This window comes from Mesoplodon densirostris, chromosome 1 (assembly GCF_025265405.1).
Source record: "Mesoplodon densirostris isolate mMesDen1 chromosome 1, mMesDen1 primary haplotype, whole genome shotgun sequence".
In the NCBI taxonomy this organism is placed as follows: Eukaryota; Metazoa; Chordata; class Mammalia; order Artiodactyla; family Ziphiidae; genus Mesoplodon; species Mesoplodon densirostris.
Genome location: NC_082661.1, coordinates 61,819,321 through 61,841,996, shown reverse-complemented (window position 1 = coordinate 61,841,996; position 22,676 = coordinate 61,819,321). Strand labels below are relative to the sequence as shown.

The 22,676-nt window shown below is 42.3% G+C and overlaps 1 protein-coding gene across 1 annotated transcript in view; it reads right to left on the bottom strand.

The window, feature by feature from the left end:
* Positions 1–22,676, bottom strand: part of FAM184B (family with sequence similarity 184 member B) — a 120,812-nt gene that overhangs the window by 52,645 nt on the left and 45,491 nt on the right. The window contains exons 2-7 of the mRNA XM_060103848.1: positions 21,423–22,175; positions 20,526–20,661; positions 19,248–19,387; positions 18,480–18,683; positions 9,710–9,820; positions 7,809–7,916 (exon numbers count right to left, since the gene is read on the bottom strand). Of these exons, the coding sequence (XP_059959831.1) occupies positions 7,809–7,916; positions 9,710–9,820; positions 18,480–18,683; positions 19,248–19,387; positions 20,526–20,661; positions 21,423–22,175 (1,452 nt within the window). The remainder of the gene's footprint in view (positions 1–7,808; positions 7,917–9,709; positions 9,821–18,479; positions 18,684–19,247; positions 19,388–20,525; positions 20,662–21,422; positions 22,176–22,676) is intronic.

Below are 22,676 nucleotides of genomic sequence, written 5' to 3'. Positions count from 1 at the left end.
ATGATGGGGACAGAGCCATACCCAGGACTGGCAACCCTCCCTCTTCATATTCTGGGAGTGGAGTGAAAAGTCTGCTCTCAGTTGGCCTTATTATTTATATCTCTCTTGACTCACTGAAATGCTTTGGCAGAACAGCAAAGAACAACATTTGTCATGTCCCACGTGGGTGCAGGGTTCACCACACTGCAGTGTGCTGCTCACACACCATCTGCATGAGCCTGGACTTTGCACCTCCAGGGCCTCAGCAAAGGTTTGACTGGCTTGGCTGGTATAGAGTTGGCTTGCCAAAAATATCTGAATTAAATTATAAATTTTCTCTGATTGACCAAGTTCAGAAAGTTGTGTGACCTGCTGTGTTGGCAAGGCTGTGGGGAAACAGACACTTGCACGTGCTGCCATGGGGATACACTGACAACCTTGATGGAAGGCAATGCAGCAAATCTATCAAAGTTAAAGCCACTCATACTGCTGGACCCAGCAAATTCTACGATGGTAAGAGTTAGCACCTACTGAGCATTTACACGTGCTGGGTGCTGTTTTCATCACTGCTTATATATTAATTCCTTTAGTCCTCACAAAACCCCTGGGAGGTAGGTACTATCATCAGACCCATTTTACAGGTGAAGAAGCTCAAGCAAAAGAGACTTTAAATCAATTGTCCAAGATTCTTTAGCCAGTAAGAAACCAGGCGTCAGGTTCAGGGGACAGCTCGCTTAACCACTATGCTACACTGTATCCCTCTACAGTGTTATCCATTTAATTATTATCTATAATGAAAAATTAGAAACAAACTAAAAAATTCATCATAAGGGAAAGGGTACATGTATTACAGTATTTCTGTTCAAGGGAACACTAGACAGTTGCTCTTTTTTTAAAAAAATGAAGTTGATATGGAAGTGTATGGCTGTGTTGCAATCACCAAGTTATAAAAATGTAAGTTTAGAAAAAAGCAGAGTGAAGGAGAGAATTCTATCATTTGCAGAAGAAAATAATATATTCATAATGATGCCTGCATATGCACCATATGAAAGGAGATACAAGAAGAGGTAAAACAAAATAAAACAGACAGGGAACTGGGGGAGGGGGCACGCTTTTCACTGTATACCTTTATGCACCTTATGAATTCTGTGCTTTGTAGGTAGGTTACCTTTTTGAAAAGAAAATTCAGTTTAAAAGAACAGACTAGGAGATTGGTTCAAGATGGTGGAGCAGAAGGACGTGTGCTCACTCCCTCTTGCAAGAGCACCAGAATCACAACTAACTGCTGAACAATCATCAACAGTAAGATACTGGAACTCACCAAAAACGATACCCCACATCCAAAGACAAAGGAGAAGCTGCAATGAGACAGTAGGAAGGGCACCATCACAATAAAATCAAATTGCTTAACCACTGGGTGGGTGACTCACAAACTGGAGAACAATTATACCACAGAAGTCTGCCCACTGGAGTGAAGGTTCTGAGCCCCATGTCAGGTTCCCCAACCTGGGGATCTGGCAACGGGAGGAGGAATTCCCAGAGAATCAGACTTTGAAGGCTAATAGGATTTGATTGCAGGGCTTCAACAGGACTGGGGGAAAGAGAGACTCCACTCTTGGAGGGTACACACAAAGTAGTGCGTGCATCAGGACCCAGGGGGAAGGAGCAGTGACCCCATAGGAGACTGAACCAGACCTACCTGCTAGTGTTGGAGAGTCTCCTGCAGAGGCGGGGGGTGGCTGTGGCTCACCGCAGGGACAAGGACACTGGCAGCAGAAGTTCTGGGAAGTACTGATTGGTGTGAGCCCTCCCAGAGTCTGCCATTAGCCCCACCAAAGAGCCCAGGTAGGCTCCAGTGCTGGGTCCCCTCAGGCCAAACAACCAACAGGGAGGGAACTCAGCTCCACTCATCAGCAGACAAGTGGATTAAAGTTTTACTGAGCTCTACCCACCAGAGCAACACCCAGTTCTACCCACCACCAGTCCCTCCCAGCAGGAAGCTTGCACAAGCCTCTTAGATAACCTCATCCTGCAGAAGCAAGAAGAACTACAATCCTGCAGCCTATGGAAGGAAAACCACATTCACAGAAAGATAGATAAAATGAAAAGGCAGAGGACTATGTACCAGATGAAGGAACAAGATAAAACCCCAGAAAAACAATTAAATGAAGTGGAGATAGGCAACCTTCCAGAAAAAGAATTGAGAATAATGATAGTGAAGATGGTCCAGGACCTCGGAAAAAGAATGGAGGCAAAGTTCGAGAAGATGCAAGAAATGTTTAACAGAGACTTAGAAGAATTAAAGAACAAACACCTAGAAGGGTTAAACAAACAGAGATGAACAATACAATAAATGAAATGAAAAATACACTAGAAGGAATCAATAGCAGAATAACTGAGGCAGAAGAATGGATAAGTGATCTGGAAGACAGAATGGTGAAATTCACTGCCACAGAACAGAATAAAGAAAAAAGACAGAAAAGAAATGAAGACAGCCTAAGAGACCTCTGGGACAACATTAAACGTACCAACATTCACATTATAGGGGTCCCAGAAGGAGAAGAGAGAGAGAAGGGACCTGAGAAAATATTTGAAGAGATTACAGTCGAAAACTTCCCTAACATGGGAAAGGAAATAGCCACCTAAGTCCAGGAAGTGCAGAGAGTCCCAGGCAGGATAAACCCAAGGAGAGACACACAGTAATCTAACTGACAAGAATTAAAGACAAAGGAAAATTATTAAAAGCAACAATGGAAAGATGACAAATAACATACAAGGGAACTCCCATAAGGTTAACAGCTGATTTCTTAGCAAAAACTCTACAAGCCAGAAGGAAATGGCACAATATATTTAAAGTGATGAAAGGGAAGAAACTACAACCAAGATTACTCTACCCAGCAAGGATCTCATTCAGATTTGATGTAGAAATCAAAAGCTTTAGAGACAAGCAAAAGCTAAGAGAATTCAGCACCACCAAACCAGCTCTAAAACAAATGCTAAAGGACCTTCTCTAGGCGGGTAACACAAGAGAAGCAAAGGACCTACAAAAACAAACTGAAAACAATTGAGAAAATAGTAATAGGAACATACATATCGATAATTACCTTAAATGTGAATGGATTAAATGCTCCAACCAAAAGACACAGGCTTGCTGAATGGATACAAAAACAAGACCCAAATATATGCTGTCTACAAGAGACCCACTTCAGACCTAGGGACACATACAGACTGAAAGTGAGGGGATGGAAAAAGATATTCCATGCAAATGGAAATCTAAAGAAAGCTGGAGTAGCAATACTCATATCAGATAAAATAGACTTTAAAATAAAGAATGTTACAAGAGACAAGCAAGGACACCACATAATGACCAAGGGATCAATCCAAGAAGAAGATATAACAATTCTAAATATATATGCACCCAACATAGGAGAACCTCAATAGATAAGGCAAATGCCAACAGCTATAAAAGAGGAAACTGACAGTAACACAATAATAGTGGGGGACTTTAACACCTCACTTACACCAATGGACGGATCATCCAGACAGAAAATTAATAAGGAAACACAAACTTTAAATGACACAATAGACCAGATATATTTAACTGATGTATATGGGACATTCCATCCGAAAACACCAGATTACACTTTCTTCTCAAGTGCACACAGAACATTCTCCACGATAGATCATATCTTGGGTCAACAAATCAAGCCTTGGTAAATTTAAGAAAACTGAAATCATATCAAGCATCTTTTCTGACCACAATGCTATGAGATTAGAAATCAATTACAGGGGAAAAGAACCATAAGAAACTCAAACACATGGAGGCTAAACAATACATTACTAAATAACCAAGAGATCACCAAAGAAATCAAAGAGGAAATCAGAAAGTACCTAGAGACTAATGACAACAAAAACACGATGATCCAAAACCTATGGGATGCAGCAAAAGCAGTTTAAGAGGGAAATTTATAGCAACATAAGCCTACCTCAAGAAACAAGAAAAATCCCAAATAAACAATCTAACCTTACACCTAAAGGAACTAGAGAAAGAAGAACAAACAAAACCCAAAGTTAGCAGAAGGAAAGAAATCATAAAGATCAGAGCAGAAATAAATGAAATAGAAACAAAGAAAATAATAGCAAAGATCAATAAAACTAAAAGCTGGTTCTTTGAGAAGATAAACAAAATTGATAAACCTTTAGCCAGACTCATCAAGAAAAAGAGGGAGAGGACTCAAATCAATAAAATTAGAAATGAAAAAGGAGAAGTTACAATGGACACCACAGAAATACAAAGCATCCTAAGAGACTACTACAAGCAACTCTATGCCAATAAAATGGACAACCTGGAAGAAATGGACAAATTCTTGGAAAGGTATAACCTTCCAAGATTGAACCAGGAAGAAATAGAAAATATGAACAGACCAATCACAGGTAATGAAATTGAAACTGTGATTAAAAATCTTACAACAAACAGAAGTCCAGGACCAGATGGCTTCACAGGTGAATTCTCTCAGGCATTTAGAGAAGAGATAAGAGCCATCCTTCTCAAACTCTTCCAAAAAATTGCAAAGGAAGGAACACTTCCAAACTCATTCTATGAGGCCACCATCACCCTGATACCAAAAACCGGAAAAAGATACTACAAAAAAAAAGAAAATTACAGACCAATATTACTGATGAATATAGATGCAAAAATCCTCAACAAAATACTAGCAAACAGAATCCAACAACGCATTAAAAGGATCATACACCATGATCAAGTGGGATTTATCCGAGGGATGCAAGGATTCTTCAATATACGCAAATCAATCAATGTGATACACCATATTAACAAATTGAAGAATAAACACCATATGATCATCTCAATAGATGCAGAAAAAGCCTTTGACCAAATTCAACACCCATTTATGATAAAAACTCTCCAGAAAGTGGACACAGAGGGAACCTACCTCAACATAATAAAGGCCATATACGGCAAACCCATAGCAAACATCATTCTCAATGGTGAAAAACTGAAACCATTTCCACGAAGATCAGGAACAAAACAAGGATGTCCACTCTCACCACTATTATTCAACATAGTTTTGGAAGTCCTGGCCACAGCAATCAGAAAAGAAAAAGAAATAAAAGGAATCCAAATTGGAAAAGAAGAAGTAAAACTGTCACTGTTTGCAAATGACATGATATTATATAAAGATAATCCTAAAGATGCCACCAGAAAACTATGAGAGCTCATCAATGAATTTGGTAAAGTTTCAGGATACAAAATTAATGCACAGAAATCTCTTGCATTCCTATACACTAACAATGAAAGATCAGAAAGAGAAATTAAGGAAACAATCCCATTCACCACTGCAACAAAAAGAATAAAATACTTAGGAATAAACCTACCTAAGGAGGTAAAAGACCTGTACTCAGAAAACTATAAGACACTGATGAAAGAAATCAAAGATGACACAAACAGATGGAGCGATATACGATGTTCTTGGACTGGAAGAATCAATATTGTGAAAATGACTATACTACCCAAAGCAATCTAAAGATTCGATGCAATCACTATCAAATTACCAATGGCATTTTTTACAGAACCAGCACAAAAAATCTTAAAATTTGTATGGAAACACAAAAGACCCTGAATAGCCAAAGCAATCTTGAGAGGAAAAAAATGGAGCTGGAGGAATCAGACTCCCTGACTTCACAGTATACTACAAAGTTTCAGTAAACAAGACAATACGGTATTGGCACGAAAACAGAAATATAGATCAATGAAACAAGATAGAAAGCCCAGAGATAAACCCACACACCTATGGTCAACTAATCTATGACAGAGGAGGCAAGGATATACAATGGAGAAAAGACAGTCTCTTCAATAAGTGGTGCTGGAAAACTGGACAGCTACATGTAAAAGAATGAAATTAGAACACTCCCTAACACCATACACAAAAATAAACTCAAAATAGATCAAAGACCTAAATGTAAGACCAGACATTATAAAACTCTTAGAGAAAAACATAGGAAGAACACTCTGTGACATAAATCACAGCAAGATCTTTTTTGACCCACCTCCCAGAGTAATGGAAATAAAAACAAAAATAAAGAAATGGGACCTAATGAAACTTCAAAGCTTTTGCAAAGGAAACTATAAACAAGACGAAAAGATAACCCCCAGAATGGGAGAAAATATTTACAAACAAATCAGCGGACAAAGGATTAATCTCCAAAATATATAAACAGCTCACGTAGCTCAATATTAAAGAAACAAACAACCCAATCCAAAAATGGGCAGAAGACCTAAATAGACATTTCTCCAGAGAAGACATACAGATGGCCAAGAGGCACATGAAAAGCTGCTCATCATCACTAATTATTAGAGAAATGCAAGTGAAAACTACAATGAGGTATCACCTCACACCAGTCAGAATGGGCATCATCAGAAAATCTGCAAACAACAAAAGCTGGAGAGGGTGTGGAGAAAAGGGAACCCTCTTGCACTGTTGGTGGGAATGTAAATTGATACAGCCACTATGGAGAACAGTATGGAGGTTCCTTAAAAAACTAAAAATAGAATTACCATATGACCCACCAATCCCACTACTGGGCATATACCCAGAGAAAACCATAATTCAAAAAGACACATGCACCCCAATGTTCACTGCAGCTCTATTTACGATAGCCAGGTCATGGAAGCAACCTAAATGCCCATCAACAGAGGAATGGATAAAGAAGTTGTAGTACATATATATAATGGAATATTAGCCATAAAAAGTAACGAAATTGGGTCATTTGTAGAGACGTGGATGGACCTAGAGACTGTCACACAGAGTAAAGTAAGTCAGAAAGAGAAAAACAAATATTGTATATTAACGCATATATGTGGAACCTAGAAAAATGGTACAGGTGAACCGGTTTGCAGGGAAGAAATAGAAACACAGACATAGAAAACAAACGTATGGACACCAAGGGGGGAAAGCGGAGGGACGGGGGTGATGGTGGTGCGATGAATCAGGAGATTGGGATTGACGACATATATACACCAATATGTACAAAATAAAAAAACTAATAAGAACCTGCTATATAAAATAAATAAATTAAATTTTTTAAAAAAGAACTATACCTGTAAAGTACATAACAGTTGCCTAATAGAAAACACAGCACCAGATGTTTAGTTCTATTACTAAATGTCCACATTGTGTTAAAGCTATTTGTTTATATATATTTCTCCCATGTAGCATGTAGCTCAGAGGCTGGCACTTGTTATGTATTTCACAGATGACTGCAGAATGAAGGAATAACGTGCATGTTGAATTGAATCAAGTGGAACTGATACTCATCAAGGTTCCTCCTGCAACTCTATGTAGGAGTGGTCTGTACTTCTCTCTAGAACTAAGCTCATGGAGGGATCACGGTCTAGACCCAGCAGGGTCGGATGACAGCCGAGTTTCATGGTGAAACAACCCAAGCTTCTCAACATGCACTTGAGGGGGAGTTATGATTACTGTTATGCTTCTTGCTGGGCAGAATCAAAGACCCCACTCTAGTCCAGTGCCCCTTGATCTGCCAGCCAGGCTGCTCTCAGAGAGGCAGAGAAAAGTCATCTGACAAGCCCTGTTCTTTTTCAAACCATGTGGATAATTACTCAGAACTCTATTTTCATCGTGGTTTTTGCAAACTGATTTTATAATGATTTTTTATTTCAGGCATTTTGGCAGTTCTAAGGGGGGAAATAAAAGAGTCCATTAATGCCAGCATGTGTCACTGGGGACACCAAAGTGCTGAAAAGAAGAAGAAAAATATCCTTAATTAAAGCAGAAAAAGCTAGAGGTTACCTGGGTCTCTAAAATGTTGCAGTGCTGGCAGTCCAGTTCTTGGGGCCGTTCATTGCCTCTCGGGGGACGTACATTATTCTGTTGGATAAATTCTTCCAGCCTTAAAACCTAAAACAGCAGAATAGAAACATTCAGCAATAAAACAAAGTCCTATCACCCGCTGTGGTCATTAATCTGGGACCCATTCCCTTGGGTCAATCAGTTCTGGGGACTGTGCCCCACTAGACAAATCCCAGACATGCTTCTAGAGAGGCCATTTCTAATTAGCTCCAGAAGAAGATGAGCCTGGCGGGTTTACAATATTCCACACTTCTCTTTAAATTATTCACATCCACATAACTATATCAGAGCTGTAGCATGGTTTCCATTAGTTTTCATACCATTCCTGGAAGGCCACCCTATTTCTTTTTTACAAAGTTAGCTGGTAAAGAAAAGGAAAAATATTTAAGAATTATACAGATAATATGAGAGAAGAGTGGCTAAATGCTGCTATTAAATTATAAAGGCTTAATTATGATTATTATTAACCAACTAATTGTAGAGTGTGAATTAAACGGTCTGGTTTCCCTGCTCTAGACTTTGAGAAGAACAAGGTCAATAACCATAAAGGAACCTCAGATGTTGCTAAAACTAATGCTCCTCAGGCAGCTCCTCAGGTGTAAAGTGGGGAGGAGAAGGGACAGAGAGCAAGATGGTAAGATCATAAAATATCATCCCTGCCTTCAAGGAGCTGTCATCTTATGGAGCAGACAGATGCATGTTTACAATCACAACAACATTCAGTAGACACATGTACAATATATAAGAGCATCATTAATGGTGTGTTTGCTCTGTGCCAGGCACAGACCTAAGCATTTTACAGTATTAACTCTTTTAATTCTCCTAACAATTACTATGAGGTAGGTACTACCGCAGAGAACTTACGGCAATAAACTCTGCCCAGGGAATTCCAGCACAGTGTTAAGGGCACTGAAGATGAATAGGAGTCCGTCAGTGGCAAGTTCTTCTCCCTAGTAACACTGTCCACAACGCCTTTAAACTTTGAACTTGGTCCCTGGGTGGTTTGGACAAGTGGGCCCAAGAAGAAAACTCCATTGTTCAGCTGGTTTACATCCATTCCTTACCCTGCTCTCCTTGCCTGCCTCCACCAGGGAGGAGGCTGGCCACGTGGCACAGATATTACCAATGGGAGTAGGAGTCAGCTGGGGTCTTCTGCGCATGCTTTTGTTTTCCTGATGAAGTGGGAAGGCCTGGTCATCCCTGCCCCTCCTTCTTTCCTGCTTTAACTTTGGGCATGACAACTGGAACAGTGACAGTCATTCTCACAGCCAAGGGGAATCTGAGCCAACTTCTCCTGCGTGCAGTGCTAGGAACCTACGATGCATTTAGGGGCCATGAAAATATTTTCATTTCTTTCAGAATCAGAAGAAAAAACTGCAGCCTGAGCATATTCACCTTTATGACAGTACAGTTACAAATTATAATTTTTAATTCTTTTTGATAAAGAAAAGAGCCCAGGAAGGCAGAAGTATCTAATGCCCAGGACATGGATAATAAAGCCGGGGGTGGGGAGAGGGCAGGACCAAGATGTTTGCAGATTTTCCAGGCCTGATATCATTTAGCCACAGAATCAACAACAGCAGCCTCCTGCCTCCCTCTTTTATGTGTGACATTAAGTGCCTCTTTGTTAAGCCTCTATAAAGCAGGCTCTCTGTTATCTGCAGCTGAACTTATGCCCCTGAGACAGCCTTCCTGTCAGGATGAAGTCTTTTTCTTCCTTCCAAGGATGCTAAATGTAAGGAGGTCACGGTAGCTTCCCAAGGTTCCTAGCATCTCAGTTCATCAAAAACTCCTGGAGCCCAGAACCATCATTCCAAGAACAGCTTTTATTCGGGACTTACCTCAAGCAGTGAATTCTGGAGCTTCACACTTAGGGCCTCTTTCTCTTCTTGCAGATGCTTTATTTCATTTTCTGATTTCCTCTTCAATTCCTCCAACTGTGCTTCTACTTCCTAAATGATGAATATAAGAGTTAACCACACAAGCCACAAAAACATGGACAGGACACACCCTGCCTTATTCCCAAAGGGGTTCAAAGAAACTCACAAGGGTCATAAACTACTATAAGAAAACATAAAGTAGGGCTTCCCTGGTGGCGCAGTGGTTGAGAGTCCGCCTGCCGATGCAGGGGACGCGGGTTTGTGCCCTGGTCCGGGAAGATCCCACATGCCGCAGAGCGGCTGGGCCCGTGAGCCATGGCCGCTGAACCTGCGCGTCCAGAGCCTGTGCTCCACAACGGGAGAGGCCACAACAGTGAGAGGCCCGCATACCGCAAAAAAAAACCCAACAAACATTAATTAGAAATACATGAGAAAGTCCAAAGAAAACAGGTGATAAATTCACACCACAAAGTCGAATATATACTGGGGGTGGGGGCAGAGTAAACCCCTGGCTTTAAACTTCGTAGTGTCAAATAAGAAAAGAGAATGCTCGTTACTGACAGAATTCCCACGGTTCTATAAATCAAAAAGCCAACTACATCCTCAGTTGCAGGGAAATATCAAAAGCACAATGAAATTTCTTCTTTGGTCTTCTCAACAGCATCCTTACTTTAGTCAAAATGATGGGATTCATAGGGCTGCTTCCTCCATGGTCCCTCCCCACAGCCTCATAGTCTCAGCACAAAGCAGATCCAGATAAAAGAACATTCTGGAGCCCATGTGAGTGGTGCAGCTGCATTTTAGCTGCGTGATCTTGGGCACATTTCCTAACCTCTCTGTGATTCAATGCATTACTTACATGCTTAGCACAGTTCTAGGTACATAGTAAGGGACTGATAAATGCTAAGTAGTACTATTCTCACAGATGCTTACGCTTTCTGATTTAGCTTAATACCTGGGGAAATTTTTCAAGTGTCTAGAGCAGTGAATGAAATATTCTGTTCCTCGTAGCTGAATTTTAGGTAGATATTAAGTCATTTATTTGTTCAACAAGTATTTATTGAGACCTACAATGTGCTTGGCACTGTTCTTGAAGCTGGGGATAAAAACAGACAATATGCTTACTCACCAGGAGCTCACATTTGCGTGAAAGAGACAGGCAGCAAAGTCAACAGCTATAACGCAGTAGATACCATGTTGGATGGTGATAATTGATTATAGACCTTTATGCTCTAACTGGAAGTAGATGGACATATTAGCAGTTGACATTTACTGTGTGTACCATTTTCTGGGCACTTTTCACAGATCATCTCGTTGATCCTTATGAAAACCCTTTGAGCTAGGTAGTATTGTTCAAGTTCATTATACAGATGAAGAAATGAAGCTTGAAGAGGTTAAATAACTTCCCCAAGGTCATGCAGCCCATAAGCAGAAGAGTCAAGATCCAAACTCAGGAAAGGATGACTGCTTGGCTGTGCTTCTTCCCTGCCTGCATGGGTCCAGTTATACGTGGACATTTTTCAACAGTAAATACTACAGTACTACACAGTCTGTGGTTGGTTGAACCTGTGGATGTTGAGGAACTGCAGATACGAAGGGCCTACTATAAGTTATACTTGGATTAGCTCCCACGTTGTTCAAGGGTCAACTGCAGAATGAATGGACTTTATGGCTGATTGAATGTGAGGGATAACAGAGAAATTATGGATTTCTGGATTTCTGACTCCTGGATTTCTAACCTGATCATCTAAAAAGATGCAGCTACTGATCATCTGGATGACACCTTTACACTTTCTATGGAGCCAGCCCCAGGCCAGGCCAGTGGTCCTGGGGTGGTGTTTAGCATTGTCCCTGGGGTCAGTCATTTAAAAGAGAAGAAAAGAGGGCTGTGATTAGATTGTTAGGGTCGCATGATGTGGACACTTAGCCCATGTATAGTGTCTTCAGTAAATCCACCAACTCCTTTTGCAGGGCTTGTTGCATTGGAGAGTTCATTTTCTGAAGATGATAGATAAACTTTTTGTTTAAAATAAGTTGAGATAACTTAAGCAACCATCAGAAATAAGGCCGTCCCCTCAGCAGAGATTCTGATTTTTTTTTACTTCATTATTTAGTCCCTCATTCACAGAATCTTTTATTGAACAGAAGTTTTTTTTAACATGCTTATTGGTGCAGACACTCGCTAACTCTGCCAAGGCATGTTCACTGTAACAGCACAGTGGAAACCCCCTGCGAGAAAGATGCTTAGCATAAAGCAGTGGTTATTTCTAATCTTGCACAGCCTAATGTCCTCGGGTATATGTAATCAATCACAGCTTCAGCTGTTACCTTGATAAATGGACCTAAAGGGAAAAAATTTCCCCACAAATTTCCTCAAGTGACCTTGAGGATTTCAACAGGAAGCGTTAACATTCTCTTCCTAACTCGTGGAAAGAGAAAAAACAACTACAAAGACAAGAAGATGAGGAAAAAGAAGGAGATGAATGCTTTCAGACATATAAATTGCTGCATCCCACCCCTGGAAGAAGGCTCCGTGGGCTATTAATTTACAGGATTCACAGAGTACTTTCATAAGCTCTGTTCTCATTTAACTCTCATAATACTTATGGAAAAAGGCTTTATTGCAACCATTTCACATGAAGCAAATCCAATGGCTGGTAAGAGGCAAAAGCAGGACTCCCACCCTTTTTCTGCTTTCTTGTCTAGACTGTCCACAATTACTGGCAGTTTAAGAAAAGACACATAAGGGAGCCACTGTGACGGGAACAACAAATAAGCAGCCACAGGAAATCACCAAGCAGATTTCAGTTGGCATTTTAAAGGAAAACATGTTAACTTTTTTCAAGAAGAAAAATCACTCTTTGGTATGTATTTATAGTAAAGTTCCTGATGTAGCTGAAAGAGTAAACCAGTACAAAGCCTGAAATGTCACTCAGAAGGGGGAGGCAGAAGAGATAATGATCTTAAAATTTCCATACTGTATAAAAACTATAACCTACAGCAAAACATTGCAAATAAACTACACTTCAATTTAAAAATTTGAATACAGAAAAAAACTATAACCTACAGACCAAAGACATCCAATGAACCCCAAACAGAAAAACACAAAGAATATCACACCATGACATATCATAATCAAATTGTGATATGATAAAGAAAAAAGTCTTAAAAGCAATCAGAAAACAAAAAGATACACTATGCACAGGGGAGAACAGATGAGAGTAGCTACCAACTTTTCATCTGAAGAAAATACAAACCAAAAATTTTAAAAAGTTGAACAGCATCTTTAAAGTGTTGAAAGAAAAAAAACTGTTAACCTAGAATTCTATATCCAGCAAAATAACCTTCAAAAATGAAGGCAAAATAAAGACATTTTCAGACATATAAACACTGAGAGAATTTGCTGTGAGCAGACTGACACTACAAGAAACATTAAAGGAAGTTCTTCAGGCCAAAAGAAAATGATACCAGATGGGGAGCCTGAATATGCCAAAGGAATGAAGAGGGTAGCAATGGTAAATTAGAAAATATAAAAGACTTTAGTTTTCTCATTTAAAAATTCTCTCTAAGAGATAATTGACTATTTAAGGAAATAGGAAAGCTATGTAGAGTTTATAACATATGTAAAGTAAAACATATGACAACAACTTCACAAAGGTTAGGAAAGGCTAAATAAAATAGTGTGTTGCTTCTCTGTACAAACCTTACAGCAACACAATATGTATGAAGTAACATATTATTCGATGGCAAACAATGATAAAGTTGCATGTTATAAATCCTACAGCAACCATGGCACACCATCCCCTCCCCAAAAGAAGGATATCTAACAAGTCACTAGTGGAGATAAAAAAGGGAATACCAGGGCTTCCCTGGTGGTGCAGTGGTTGAGGGTCTGCCTGCTGATGCAGGGGACGTGGGTTCATGCCCTGGTCCGGGAGGATCCCACATGCCGCGGAGCGGCTGGGCCCATGAGCCATGGCCGCTGAGCCTGCGCGTCTGGAGCCTGTGCTCCACAGCGGGAGAGGCCACAACAGTGAGAGGCCCGCGTACTACCAAAAAAAAAAAAAAAAAAAAAAAAAAGGGAATACCAAGAGCTATATATTCAAGTAATCAAAAATAAACAGAAAAACAGGCAAAAAGAAAAAAGATGTGACAAATAGAAAAAAAACCCAACTCAGCAATATGGTAGACTTCATGATAATTACACTGAATGTAAATGGTCTAAACGACCCTCAAAAGTCAGACTGCCAAGCTGAATAGAACAGAAAATCCAGCTATCCTATTTGGGTTGGCCAAAAAGTTCGTTCAGGTTTTGTAACATCTTACTGATCCTGAACGAACTTTTTGGCCAACCCAATACAAAAGCACTTTGACTAGAAAGATACTGGTAGGTTAAAAGTAAAGGAATGGATTAAAATAGACTGTAACAGTAACCACAAAAATGATAGAATGTCCGTATTTTTATCAAAGTAGACTTCAGGACAAGGAATATTCCATAATGAGTAAGGGGCCAATTCATTGAGAAGACATAATAAGCCTAAATGTGTATGTACCTCATAAATAAGTTTGAATTTATCTAAAGCAAAAACTGACAGAACTAAAAGGGAAAATATAAAAACTGACCATTTAAATTTGAGATTTCAATACTCCTCTCTCAATAAACAACAGAACAAATAGAGAAAAATTAGTAAGGAAATAAGATACTTGAACAACACTATCAACCAACTTAACCTAATTATTATTTATGAAACACTCCACTCAAGAGCAGCAGATCCATATTCTTTGCAAGGGCACCTGGACCATTCATCAAGATAGACCATCCCTGGGCCATACAATAATATGAGCTAACTGAAAAGGAAAGAACAGAATCTGTTCTTTGATCACAAGAGAACTAAATTAGAAATCAATAACGAAGAGATATCTGGAAAGGTTCCAAATATTTGGAAAATAAGCAACCTATTTCTAAATAACGAAGAATATTTTTGGAGTTGATAGAAATAAAAAGTTGAAAAGAATTAGACAAAATCATTCACATTCACATTCACATTATTACTGAAATTAGAAAGCAGAGGCCTAGAATGGTTTGGGGTGACTTATTTAAGGTGACAACGTGGCTGCTTCCCCAGCACAGCACTTCTTACACCCAGACTTGACAGATGGTTTCAGTGCATGTCTTGTTCCTCCTTCCAGACTGTGAGCTCCCTGTAGGCATGGCTGATTCCTGTATCCCTGCATTGCTCAAAACACCAAGTATGCATTCAATGAATGATAAATAAACCATAAATGGATATTGGCAGGGTGAAGACCTGAAGGCTGCTCTCCAAGGCCCAGGGCAATGTTTATTCTGTTCTGCTACATAGACAGAGGGCAAAAGTTAGTGGCTTTGGAGTCAAGGTAGCCCTGACTCACATCCAATTCATGTGATACTCAAGTGACTTCATTTCCCAGGTTCCTCATCTGTGAAATGGGAAAACAACCCCTGCCTACAGGGCTGAGGTAAGAATTAAATCATGGAGTGGAGAGCTGTTGCTCCTTTGTCTGCCCACCCTCTGATCCTTCTCTGAATGTTTGGGAAATTCTCCATCTGATACATCAGAGCCATCCTTCCACCACAGAACCAGAAAATGTTAGACTTACCTTCCCAGACTCCCTTGTGATGAGGGCATGGACATGTGATTGAGGCATGTGATCAAGGCATGTGACCAATCAGACACACCCACTCCAGATTCTGAATTGGAAGCCATCGATATGTAAAAGCTGGAGTCATAAAGGATCTGGCAACTGAACTTCCCAGGGGCAGCAGGGGCAGCCATTCTACAGCAGCTCTGACTGACGGAACTTTCCATGATGATAGAAATGTTCTAAAATATAATGTAGCTAATGTGTAGAAATCCCTCAACACTGTGCTATCCAATCTGGGAGCCACTAGCCACATATGGCAATTGAGCACTTGAAATGTGGCTAGTTCCACTGAGGAACTGAATTTAAAATATTATTTAATTGTAATTGATTTAAATGTAAATAACCACATGTGTCAAGAGGCTACCATATTGGACAGTGCAGTTCTGCAGGCAACATCCAGGGCCCAGTGTTGGTGATGTCAGCTGTGTAAACAGAAGGTCTGGGCTCAGACGTGGCAGCAAGGGTGTCTTCATCACTGAGTAGCTTGCCAACCCCAGTTCCCTAGTTTTCCAGAAAGCTTTTCATTACCCTTTACTAAGTTCCTTTCTTACCTAAACCGCCCAGCGTGGGTTTGTGATGCTTGCCACCCAGAATTCTAAGTGATACAAATGAGGTGTAGAACGTAGCAGTGTCTAGAACAGCTCAGTGAGGACTCAATAAATCCTTCCACACTCTTCTAGGAATCAACATGGGCAAGTGCTAATTATAGGACACGTACTCTGCTCTGTCTGTGAAGATTAAGTTGTAATATCATCTAATCCTACAGACAGGAAAGGAAGATAAACTGTTTGGGTGAACTCCAGCCCATCTCCTGTGGTGTCTTTTCCAGGTTAAGGTAGCATTCAGGATACACAACATACTTATACTCAAGGGCCCAAAGGAAAAGTGTGCTCTTAACTCTAGAGGGGAAACTGGTATCTATATTTAGTCCACAAACACCAGATCTGGGATCTCTTCAAGTTTTTACCTTCCTGTAGTCTGCATGGCCTAATTTATATAACTTATATCCTCAGTTTGTAGAAATGACCATAATTTTTAAAAAGAAAATAAAAAACCAGGAGGAAATGCAATTTATTTCTACATGATTCATTTCCCAAATGGATCCATGCCCCTGATTAAAGCTGAAGTGGGATTTCTACACTCAGAGTCAGGATTGGCTGACAGGTTACCAGGGCAACCTGTAGCTCTGGGAGAGCTACTGTCCCTCCCACTGATTGTGGCTCACGATGGAAAACGGGTTCAGCTTTCCTCCAGTGAGGATTGGATTTGTGCAACCAGTCACTGCTCATGGGGAGGAAAGTGCTTTCAATACAGCTGCTTCCCGCTCTGCGCAGGGATGGGAAACCACGGCCTCTGGAGTCAGGCCGCCAGGTTTTAATGTAGCTGCACCACTTACAGTCTGTGTGAGTGGATACATAACAACTTTGAGCCTCAGTTTTCTCATCTGTGAAACGGGGATATGAACACTCATTTTGTAATCCTGTTGGGAGGATTAAATGTGTTCATAAGAATAAAGTGCTTTATAAAGTACAGTGGACACTAAATAATATTATCACACATGATGTCATCTAATGCACATGGTAACTAATCACAAGTTTACCAAACTTTTGCTACATGTTGTACACTGAGATAAGAGTTTATATATAAAACCATATTTAGGAGCTTCCCTGGTGGCACAGTGGTTAAGAATCCTCCAGCCAATGCAGGGGACATGGGTTCGAGCCCTGGTCCAGGAAGATCCCACATGCCACAGAGCAACTAATCCCATGTGCCACAATTTCTGAGCCTGCACTCTAGAGCCTGCGGGCCACGACTACTGAAGCCCACGCGCCTAGAGCCCGTGCTCCGCAACAAGAGAAGCTACCGCAATGAGAGGCCTGTGCACCACAATGAAGAGTAGCCCCTGCTCGCTGCAACTAGAGAAAGCCCGCGTGCAGCAATGAAGACCCAAAGAAGCCAAAAAGTAAATAAATAAATTAATTAATTAAAAAAACACCATATTTAATTCACATAACAAGCCCCCAAAGTATTTATCCTTATTCTCAAAATCAGGTTTCAGAAAGATTAAGTGACCTGTCTGTGGTAGTAAAGCCAGTGAAAGAGTCAGGACTTGGACCCAGGACTAGACTTTCTTAAGTTCATTTATTTATCCAACACATATTTATTGAGTATCTACTACTCTTCACCACCACACATTGCATTCCTCGGTGATATATGATTATCTTTCAGTGAAAACTCATAGTGATAATGCAAGTACTTAGATTAGAAAGAAGCCTTCTCATAATAATTAAAGCACCACCTATGCTCACAATAATACTGACATACTTCACTCTTTTCCTAAAGCATTCATATACATATGTTATTTGCTTTCCTCAGCAAACATGAGCGATGATGCTTTGCATTCCCTCTCAGCAGAAAACGCCCCCTTTGGTGGGAAGTTGGAACAGTACTCAAAGGCTGAGAAACTTCTCTCCCACTGGTTAATTAATTACCTTCATCTACCTAGTGCCTCTTACGCCCCAGGCGCTATGATGTGCTTCGTTTTTTCACACATGGATTACCTCATGCAATCCTCGCAGCTATTCTGTGAGGTGCTATTATCACCATCTGTTTTATAAATGAGTAACTTGGGGCCCCCGCAGAGTTTCCCTGTGAGGAGTCCAGGTTAAATAACTTTCTGTGGTCACAGAGCTAGAGGGTAGCAGAGCTGGGATTTGAATCCAGGCAGTCTGCCAGGCCTGCGTGTTCACTTCATGTTATTTCTCTCTGTTTTTGCAGATTAGAGGATTTGAATTTCCCTACGTTAAACACTCATATGACGCAATTCCACCCCATGTCAACAACTCTAGGCCCTATTGTCTCACAGCCCTGGGGTGCCCTGTCTCCTCCTGAAGACTCTGAACTCCCTCTGATCAGAGAACTAGCTGAGATCTATATACAACAGGAGCTCAGTAAATGCTTGAGGAAGGAAAGAAGAAACAAAAGAGGAAAGGAGGGAGGTAGAGGCAAGGAAAAACAAACGGAACGTATCTCTGAAAGGGGATCTCACCTTCTGTAGCCTCTGCCTCTCAGCTTCCACTGATGAGCGAACTAATTGGATTTCCACCATGTGCTTCTTCACCAAGTCTTCTAGGCGCTTCACCAGTTGGTCTTTGAGATGTTTCTTCTCCTCTTCTGTCTGATCTTTGATTTTACGAAGGTCTTCATATTTTTGCTTCATATATTCTGTCTCAATACATGCCTCTTTCTTGGTCTACAAAAAGAAAAAGGGCTTGTAAAACTGCCAGGGTGGGGAGAGGAGGAGATCACCATTTCTCTTTTGTGTAACTTCTACAATGTTGATTACTGATTTCAAAGCATGTATCACAAGGTACAATAAAGTTTATAAAATCACGTTTGATATCTGTAAGAGACTTCACTTTATCTGCCATCGGAAAAGGGCTTTTTGGAGTAGTGTATCTATTGTCATAGGATCAGATATTCCAGCCCATACTGTAGCAGTTTCTAAAAAATGTTTTGTTTGTTTTGACTGGGAACATATAGCAGGAATCTTAAGCAAGCTTCCAGTTTCCCAGGAGCTAATGATAAGGAGTTGGGAGAATTCTGCTACATTCTCAGTCTCCTAGCTTGACATGCAATGACATGCAGCTGGCAGGACGTTGGCTGGAACTTCACACCCATGCATGCACCCCTGAAACTATGGGACCTGTTGCTTCCAAGTGGACCTGTCATGGTTTGGGGCGGGCCTCCATCTGAAGCTCATTCCAGCAGAGTCCCCCTGTGACTGCTCCATCACCAGGGCTGGGTCAGACAGTACCTGTGTATCTGTGCCTCCTTTCATGCACGGACACTCCTTGGGAAAGTTCTGATCCTGCTGAGGATGGAGACTGCAGACTTCCAAATCATTCTCTTTCCCTAGGACTTTATTCTCTGAAACCCTCTCTGTCTTCATGTCATCTGCAAGTACAGTGTCAACATCATTGGGAATGCCCTTGGCCTTGGCCTCATGCCTGAGGCCTCTGCAGTTGGGTCACCATTCTGCTATTCAACTATTTTGCCCTTGACTCCCCTATGTAATCCCTGCTCCATGGCCTTCTGGCCTCAAGCATGGTCCAAGTGGTGATGGTCACCTTTGCCCAAGTAGCATCTTGAGTTCAAACAGTTGTCCGGCTCTCCCTTCTTAAACTAGTCATCTTCACATTTTTTTTGATTGTGCTTTCCACAGGTTAAAAAAAATTGAGGACGTTCCTGGATATATGTACATTCAAAGGATTTAAATAAAGAGATTTCAAGTATAAGACAAAAAATAAATATAGTTAGAATTGCTCAGTTTCTTCCCATATGCCCTACTTCTGAGACCACTGCTGTAAACCCTCCACACCCTCTGGTTCCAACTCTTTCTTTCCAGCCCTAGGTGATTTCTTCTTTCCCAGACACCTCACTGCTGCCTGGGCCACACCCATGATAGCAAAGCATGCTGTGGGCTGTAAAGTAGCAGTCCCATAAACTCCCTAGAGGCAGAGCCTATGTTTTGTGCCTTTGTTATATCTGCCAGTGTCAAGCTGATGACACTGTACATATTCAAGAACTTTCTGATGAGGGAGCTCAGTGGAAAGCACTTTGGAGTCAGATAATCTGAGACTCAGACACCACCTCTATCACCAGGTAGCTGGCTGGCCTTGAGCTAGCCACGTAACTTTCTCAGCCTCATGTCTTCATCTGTGACATGGGATACTGACAATACCTAACTCACAAAATTATTGGGGACACCCAATAACATCACTGTGTGAATGATGTTAGAGTATAAAGCGTTGTCTAAGTCTGGGGAAAAGCCAGAGAAATTCAGGCACTATGGTGGATCTGGTGGAGAACTTTCTGGGGGGCCAGACATCCTTTTGCATCATGCCTTTTAAATACCTGACCTGCGGCAGCTCTGGATGTCGGCTCACTTGTGACCTGCATGGATTGGACTTGCCCACCAGACAGGTCAGATCAAATAGCCCTGCCCTCCACTCTGCTCCCTCAACAGTCTCAAGGCTGCAAGCAGCGTCAGGCCAACCTTTGCTGTGTAAGGAAATTGTTCCGGGCATCTCACCGCTTTTCTGTGTCACATGACACTCCTGCAACATTAGCCTGTCTTTGGCAACAGCCAGCTTCTCCCCAAGTTTTTCTGCAGTGCTTTTCAACTCTGAATTCTCCTGTCGAGCCTCCTTGAGCTGCACATCCAGGTCCTAAACAGACAGAAAGGGTCTCATTTCTCTTGTTACAGTTCTGTGTCGAGACATCCTGTGTACATCAGATCTGAAAAGTGGGTAAGTGCACAGCATATGCCTTTAATCTCTGGAATTCAGTGGCTCAGGGTTCATCAAATCCCTACTCATCCTCTGATTGGCTGTGTGACTTTTGGCAAGTTATTTAACCTTTCTGTAGTGAGGATCAAATGAGATAAAGTGTCTGGGACAGAAAAAAAATGCTCAGGGAGTATGAAGGATACTAGCTGCTGTTACTTTTAGAGATGGGGCTCTGTGAGTCTGTGGGCCTCATGTAACTGACTTGTCAATGGTCTGGCTTTCCACAAATACAAAGCCCCAAGGATGTTAGGAGAGCAAGTTGTTATGGAGTGAGTGGGGGCTTTAGAATTAGGCTGAATTGAGTTCAAACACTTTGTAGCTGTGTGCCCAGCTAGGCCCATCCTTAAGCTTCTCAATTTTAGTTTTATCTTCTCATCTCTAAATTCTAAGTCTCTCAGCTCTCAGAGGACAGGGATCAAGGCCGGCTCACCGTGTGTCTCCTGCCCACAGCCCCGGCCTAGCACATAGTAGGTGTTTCATACCTACTTGCTGAATGAATGTAGCTGAACTCCATGGAGGTAATAATGCTCGCTCTGGCGGAAGTCAAGGGCTTCGCGCAGTGCGTGACACACCGTAGGTGTTCGACACTAGGGGCCATGCTTAGTTTCCCATTTGGAAGGTAGGAAGAGTTCCTGCTTTACCTGAATGCGGTCCTTCAGCTTCTGGGCGTACTTCTTCAGGTCACTTATCTTGCGGCCTCTGTGCTCCAGATCCCCTTCTAGCTTCCGGACCTGGGCCTGCAGGGCCGCCTCCTGCGCCTGGAAGTTCTTCCGGAGGTCGGTCTCCTTCTCCTGCCACTGCCACAGGGCTTCGCTCACCGACTGCTGCATGGCCTGCCGGACGGCCTCATTCTCCCGCTCGTACGTGGCCTGCAGCTCCTCAGCCTTCCGAGCATAGTCCTTGCTCAGCTGCTGGTTCTCCGCTCGCAGCCGCTCCACTTCCAGCAGGACCTCCCGCATTTCGGGGCCGCAGCCCGGCTCGGCCTGGGGCTCGGGACCCTCCTGGGCGAGCCGGCCCCACCGGGGCGCCTCGTGGCCGCTCAGGTGCCGGAGCCTCTTCTCGTAGTCGGCCTTGAGCTCCAGCATCTCCTTGGAGAGGGTGAGCACCCGCTCGGCGTGCTCGGCCTCCACCCTCAGTTCCCTCTCCTGGGTCTCCAGCCTGCACGCGGCCGACCGGGCCAGCGCCTCCTGCGTCAGCCGCTTCTGCAGCTCCAGGGCGCTCTCCAGGGCCTGGACGCGCTGCCTCAGGGCCTCCTCGCCCGCGCGGCCCTGCGCCTGCAGGAGCCTGGCCTCCGTCTCGGCCACCGCCTTCCGCAGCTCCTCCTGGTGGGCCTGACGCAGCGCCTCCACGCCCGCCTCGGCCTCCTCCTGGCGGGTGTTGAGGGTATAGATCACCTGCGGGAGAATTCGCAGAGCCGGGTTAGTGGGAGGGGCGTGGGTGTCATTGAGGGGCCACGTGACCAGAGAGGGCCGTAACCCTGGCGGTGACGTAGGCTGATCCCCATGAGCTGAACCTGAGAAGAGGATTTGAGTGGAATTGATTTATTAGAAACTGTCCCCAGGAGAAACCGGTAAGGCGTTCCATTGGGACCTCTGGGAAGCACCATGGGAATCCAGTGCAGGGTCTGAAACAATCTGGGACGCAAAAAGAGCCCCTCAAAACCAAACCAAAACAAAATACAACAAAACACTAGAAAATAGAATCCAGCAATGTAAAAAAAGGATTACACACCATGACCAAGTGGGATTTATCCCAAGAGTGCAAAGTTGATTTAACATCTTAGAATGGGATTAACATATATACACTACTATGTGTAAAATAGTTAGCTAGTGGGAACCTGCCGTATAGCACAAGGAGCTCAGCTCTGTGCTCTCTGACGACCTAGATGGGTGGGA